Source organism: Mus pahari, chromosome 14 (genome assembly GCF_900095145.1).
Source record: "Mus pahari chromosome 14, PAHARI_EIJ_v1.1, whole genome shotgun sequence".
NCBI classification, from domain to species: Eukaryota; Metazoa; Chordata; class Mammalia; order Rodentia; family Muridae; genus Mus; species Mus pahari.
This window is the reverse complement of record NC_034603.1, coordinates 68,583,570-68,589,709: the sequence shown is the minus strand read 5'-3', so window position 1 is coordinate 68,589,709 and position 6,140 is coordinate 68,583,570. Positions and strand designations below refer to the sequence as shown.

The following is a 6,140-nucleotide window of genomic DNA, read 5'->3' as shown; positions in this document are numbered from 1 at the left end:
TGGTCTGACGATCCCGGCCTGTGGACACCATCACGTTCTTGGGCTGTAGTAGGCGCCTCATGACATCCAGGACCGTTGTCTTCCTCACACTGGCCACCTGAGGGAATGGGGGGTTCACAGGGACCAGGTCAGCAGTCAGGGAGGAACCCAGAGATGCATGGACAGAGGAAGAGAGTCAACTCTGTCCCCATCAACTTGCAGGTGGCGTGGTCTCTGGGGACTGNCTTTAGATCAGGTCTGGGCTGAGTCTCTGCTGTGGGGATCAGGATCATGGCTCTCTGCTCACCAATCCCATGCCCTTAAGCAGTGAGCTATTTTATTATCCCAGTGGGCACTGCTCCTACAGAAGCCAAAAGTGGTAGAAAGCAGAGAGGGGGACAGGGCCGCAAGCTGGTGGCAGAATCAGTCCCTGAGTACAGAACCTGGGGAGGTGGGTGGAGAAGANCTGCAAAGAACAGCTCCTGGNGAGTATGGGAAAGGGACACGGAGGGAGCTCTTACTGACTGGTCCGTGGTGAGGGGGGTATAGCCAGTCATGAGGAAGTGGAGNCGNGGGGTGGGAATGAGCGAGGCGATGAGGCCGATGAGGTCATTGTTCATGTATCCAGGGTAGCGCAGGGTGGTGGTGCTGGCTGACATGATGGTGGACACCTGGGAACAGATACTGTGTTACGGGGCTTGATGGAGGTGGAATGTCCCTCCTCTGATGACCCTCTCGCAGAGATGGCTTACATTCCAGGAAGGGGACTCACCAGCTGGTTGATCTGGGAGAAGGATGGGTTCTGGATGTGCAGGCGGTCTGTGGCTATCAGGTTCAGGGCCGTGTTGTCCAGCACCACCTAAAAGGGATAGCAAAGCTTTGAAGATTTATGAAGACAAGAACAGCGGGAGCTTGGCCTGAGTCTCTCCTTGAGCCTAATGGTCGGAAACACTCACTCCAAAGGGCCTTTTGCAAGCGTATGACACAGAGAGCTCAGACTGAAGATGAACAGACAGGGGAATGGGAGCAGGAACAAGAATCCAGGCCTCACCACACAGTCCGCGTTCTGGGTCAGCCTCTTTAGTGTGAGGAGGGAGTTGTAGGGCTGGACTACCACGTCACTCATCTCGTCCTGGTTGGGGAACACAGAGTATGTCTGCACTAGTTTTTTGGGGTACCTGGTGGGGCAGAGAGAAGAGGGCAACCCATTAGAGATGTGGTCTAGGAGCATTTGTCTGAGTGTAGGAAAAGTAAAGCCGGGGCAAAACCAGTAGAACAAGAGGTCATAGTTTTTGAAAGGACAAGACTCCAAAAGGCCAAGGGAAGAAACTCTGTAAAATCTTCAGCTCCAAACCTGGACACACCCCTTGGCCACTGGAAGCAGGGCCTCCATGCTGGCATTAGCTCTGCAAGTGTTACTGGGCTTTTCCCTTGCATCTTCAGTTTCCTCCCAGTCGGAGGGGAGAGAAAGGACCTACCTTTACCCAGTCTCCCACACGCAGGCTTACTTACCTGTCATTTAGCCGTTCCAGGAGGTAGGAGCCCAAGCCAGAGCCTGTCCCCCCAGCAATGGAGTGACACAGCACAAATCCCTGCATAAGAAAGGGGCTGTAAGCGTTTTGGTGTCTAGTGACAGGACTGAGTTTAAAAAAGTTTAAGCTTATTTTTATCTTATGTGCCTGCCTGCATGTATGTATATGCATACATGACACTCCTGGGACACTCACCTCTAGACTGTCACTGCCGTCTGCCTCCCGATCTATGATGTCAAAAATGTCCTCATGGATTTTTTCTCCCTGGACAGATGTGGAGAAGGGTGAGGTGGGACAGAGCAAGGGACAGGAGCTGACCTCAGAGTAGTCACCCATGCATACGTATAGGCATATGAGTACTCTATGTGTGTGCCTGCACGACAGAAGACAGCATCACTCAGAAGAGGGTATCGGCTCCCATTACAGATGATTGTGAGCAACCGTGTGGTTGCTGGGAATTGAACTCCAAACCTCTGTGCTCTTAACCATGGAGACATCTCTCCAGCACTCCACCCTTGATTCTTACATGCATCATAGCTGCCTTGCTCTGCACCCAGAGGAACGACAACATTGGTTATAGACAAGTACTTTACAACCCAACCAAGGTGATCTGGTCACATGTAGTTTTGAATCACTGGAACCCAGGACCTTGCTTATACTAGGAAGGGCTCTGCATTTTATTTTATATTTATTTATTTATTTAGGTTTTTTAAGACAGGGTTTCTCTGTATAGCCCTGGCTGTCTAAGAACTCACTCTGTAGACCAGGCTGGCCTCAAACTCAGAAATCTGCCTGCTTCTGCTTCCCAAGTGCTGGGATTAAAGGCATGTGCCACCACTGCCCGACTTGTTTTATTTTTTTGAGATGGGGTTTCATGTAGCTAAGACTGGCATTAAATTCTCTATTTAGCTGAGGATAACCTTGACATCCTGATTCTCCTGCGTCTATTGCCAGTATGTAGCACCCTGCCCAGTTTTATGCAGTGTTAAGGACTGAAGCCAGGGCTTCTTACATACTAGACCAGTATCCTCCCAACTGAGCTACATGTCCAGCCATCTCTACCACTGTAGCTCATGCCCACCTAATCATGTGACTTCAGGAAGCTTTGTTTCCTCACTGAAAGTAAAACACAGGTCCACACTCCACCATCTTATATCCACAGGACCAGATATTTTTAGGAATCAAAAATTTTCAGGTTCTGAAAGGTAGTTTTGGGTATACAAACATAAATTGCATATTAGCTGGGTAGTGGTGGTGCACACCTTTAACCTCAGCATTTGGGAGGCAGAGGCAGGAGGATCTCTTGTGTTTGAGGCCAGCCTGGTCTACACAGTGAGTTCCAGGGCAGCCAGGGCTACACAGAGAAACTTTCTCAAAATAAATAAATATTCATATTTAACAAAAAGATCATGTCAAGGCTGTGGATGTGATGCACAGCCCAGCAGTCTAAGTTTGTCTAGTATGTGATGTTTAGCACATTCCTAGAACCTGCAAAATAAATAGTACTGATACAGCCGTGGAGGTTGGAAGTGTGTTATCAGACATGGTAATATTTCTACAGTGAGAGGCCGGAGTGCTGACAATAAGATGATGAAACACATCAACGTAGCCTTCCTTCTCCATTGAGCTTTGGTTTTGCTAAGTGAAGTTTGAAATATCTTTGATTTCAGAGTTTTGTTTTGAGTCTGAAGAAGTAGATAAAATATCATAAACCCATGGTACCTACTTCTAGAGTTAGTCAGAGGTTTACAAAGCTAATATAGAAAGTATTCAAATGGCCTGCAACAAAGCACTAGCTAGACGGGGTCCTTAGCATTCCAGTTAGCTCCTGGAACCATCCTATCTTACTCAGCACTCACTCTCTGACCTAGTTTCATCTGTAGAAAAATCACGGCCTGTGCCCACCCACGGAGTTGAGAGCCCTGCAGGGGAACAGCGAATGACCTGGGAGAATCCGCTGGCCCAGTTGTTGCCAGCTCCTCCACCATGCTCCGACAGATAGATGTTCTCTGGGTTGTAGAGCTTGGCATAGGAGGAGTTGAGGATGGAATGGATCACCCGAGGCTCCAGGTCCAGCAGCACAGCCCGGGGGATGTAATGCTCATCATCTGCCTGTCAGAGGGAAGCCAGGATGGGGTCAAGTCCTGAAGCCTCCCAACTCTGGTTCCTGCAGGTCCTCCCTCAAGATAGCCACTCTGTTCCCATCCGCCCAGAGTTTCCCAGCACCAGGTTGCGCTGCCAGTCCCTTCAGGTCCCCAGGGTCCTGGTCAAGTCACTGGGGGGTGGGGTGGGAGTGGGGGAGCACCTGGTAGAAAAAGACGTCCTTTCGGTCAGTGCCCTCGGTGGCGAACTCTTCTACGATGCCCTCGGGACTGATGCCATGCTCAGCACACAGCTGTTTCCAGAACTCGAACCCAACTAAGAGAGGGAGGCGGAAGGTGAAGAAAAAGGATACGTGGGTCTGGGTAGGTTCCAAATAGCCAGAGTGGAATTGAACGCCTGGGTCTAGGGACCTAGATTAGCCTTGGGATCCCCTAGTGTCTAGGCCAGTGGCTGGACAGGGGAAGGTCCATTGGCTTTAGGCAGTTGGGCACAGGGTTGGGAATCGCCTTTGTGGGGGGAGAACTAGGATTCTGAGGGCAGACCGAAGCTATGACCTTATTGCGAGGGCCTCTTGCACCTAAGGAACCTGGGAGGCGGAGGGTCTGGAGGTTCGCTCACTCTGATTGCCGCATTGGCCCAACTGTAGGGTGATGATTTCTCTCGGCATCGCTCCTCAGACATCGGCGTTGCACTCTCTCCCGCCAGCAACGCCGCCGACCGCTAGCGCGCTCGCCCGGCAGACGCAGGCGCCAGACAATGCGCTCCACCCCTGATCCTTCTCCGCTCCAATGGGAGCTGAGCTCAGCGGATGAAATTTCCCCCTTCATCGGGCTTCAGGCGTGCGAGTTGCGCGTGCGCGGCCTCGAATCGCGCTCAGCGCCGGGAACGTATTTTGACGCAGCAGCGTTCTCTTCCGGCTGGTGAAGGCGCACGGGAGCGTCTGCGCCTGCGCGCGTGGGACGGACCCGGTTTACCCACGCCCCTCCGCCCCCGCCCTTTCTCCGCCCCGCCGCAGCCAAATCGCGCTTCTGCGCAGTTGGTGTTATTGTGACTCCCGGGCCGTGGCCCCGGATGTTGTGGCTGCTGAAGGGGAGATGGAGGAGGCTGAAGGGGTGGTTGCGGCCCCGGGCCCAGGTCCGGGGTTGGCTTTCAGGGGCCGCCGAGCTATGTCCGGCTCCTGGGAGCGCGACCAGCAGGTTGAGGCGGCGCAGCGGGCCCTGGTGGAGGTGCTGGGCCCTTACGAGCCCCTGCTGAGCCGGGTGCAGGCAGCCCTGGTGTGGGAGCGGCCGGCCAGGAGTGCCCTGTGGTGCGTGGGGCTGAACGCAGCGTTCTGGTGAGACACCCGGACCCTCATTGATCCTACTAGGCGGGAATTCGTCAGGTTGCTCTGGGGGGGTCCATCTCCCACCTACCCTGCCCTGTCTTCTTTCGTCGCCCTGGCTGCTTCTCATACTTGCCTAATGATGCTCCACTTTCCCCTGCATCCCGCCTGCCTCCAGGCTTTGGCACCCCGGGTGCTCGCAGGACCTTCCCGGTCTTCCCCGCTTGCCCCTCACGCCCCCACGACTCGCCAGAGATCCTGGTACCATCCCCGGTCGCTCGCAGTAAGCCGGAGTGTCTGTTAGCGAGAGAAAGTGATTTCACTTTGAGACCATTTCCTCCTTTTCTCTTGCTTGCCCAAGTGTGGTGGTTCCCAGAGGTTTTTAACTTAACGATGGGAGGAGAGGCAGAAGGGCTTGAAAACTGGTATCCCTGGGTGTGAGGAGGAAAACAAGCTGGAGCCGGTTATTGTGGATTATTAGCATGTTAGATACCGTCTCACCCAGTCAAGTTGGTGAAGTCGGTGTGTGGAGTTTCGGCTTGAAAGAAAGGTAGATGTACTAAGAAGAAAAAGAATGAAAAAAAAAAAACAGTGGTGAGCTTTCATCTGTTTCAGAGCCACTTAGGATTGCAACTCTTCTCCCAAGAAACTAGAAAGACCTTAGCCGTGGTTTAAAGTTCAAGGGTGCTCCGAGAGCCGTTGAGTTCTCTTTAGCTGGACAAGTGGCTTTATGTTAAAGTGTGTGTTTCATTCTCTGGAAAAATGAGAGCACCTAGGAGGAGTTTGGGCTTCATCGAGTTTACCAAGCACGGTTTGGGTTTATTAATAACCGTAGTACTGATCAAATCCCAAGGGAGCGGACACATCACTGAGGCCTCTACAGCCAGAAGAAATGAGACTATTTGACTAAGCCTGAAACAACAAAAGCGGGGTGTGTGTGTGTGTGTGTGTGTGTTGGGGTTCTGGAGCTCGAATCTGAGACCTTGTGTATGCTAGGCAAGTGTTGTAGCAGTGAAGCGACAGTTGAGGCCACTATCATCTATTTTTGGTAATGCTGCTTTCTTGACCTCAGATACCAGCTTCCTCCCCATTGTTAGTGTTTGTCCAGGCAGAACCTCCAGGAAAAAGAAATTGATGTTTATTAAACCAGCTTTTAGAATGTGGGCTTCAAGTGTATGTCATGAACAGTTCTTTTTTTTTTTTTT

The 6,140-nt window shown here is 52.0% G+C and overlaps 1 protein-coding gene and 1 pseudogene across 2 annotated transcripts in view; one reads left to right on the top strand and one right to left on the bottom strand.

Annotated features, from left to right (window-relative positions):
* LOC110331950 overlaps window positions 1–4,360 on the bottom strand; it is a 5,413-nt pseudogene extending 1,053 nt beyond the window's left edge. Inside the window, exons 1-9 of the transcript XR_002381025.2 lie at window positions 4,233–4,360; window positions 3,817–3,929; window positions 3,456–3,623; window positions 1,707–1,775; window positions 1,492–1,571; window positions 1,031–1,157; window positions 752–838; window positions 501–650; window positions 1–97 (exon numbers count right to left, since the gene is read on the bottom strand). The exon at window positions 1–97 is cut by the window's left edge and continues 234 nt beyond it. The product of XR_002381025.2 is annotated as a tubulin gamma-1 chain-like (transcript). The remainder of the gene's footprint in view (window positions 98–500; window positions 651–751; window positions 839–1,030; window positions 1,158–1,491; window positions 1,572–1,706; window positions 1,776–3,455; window positions 3,624–3,816; window positions 3,930–4,232) is intronic.
* Window positions 4,361–4,619: 259 nt separating this feature from the next.
* Retreg3 (reticulophagy regulator family member 3) overlaps window positions 4,620–6,140 on the top strand; it is a 25,668-nt gene continuing 24,147 nt past the window's right edge. Inside the window, exon 1 of the mRNA XM_021211699.2 lies at window positions 4,620–4,947. Within this exon, the coding sequence (XP_021067358.1) occupies window positions 4,709–4,947 (239 nt within the window). The 5' untranslated portion in view covers window positions 4,620–4,708. The remainder of the gene's footprint in view (window positions 4,948–6,140) is intronic.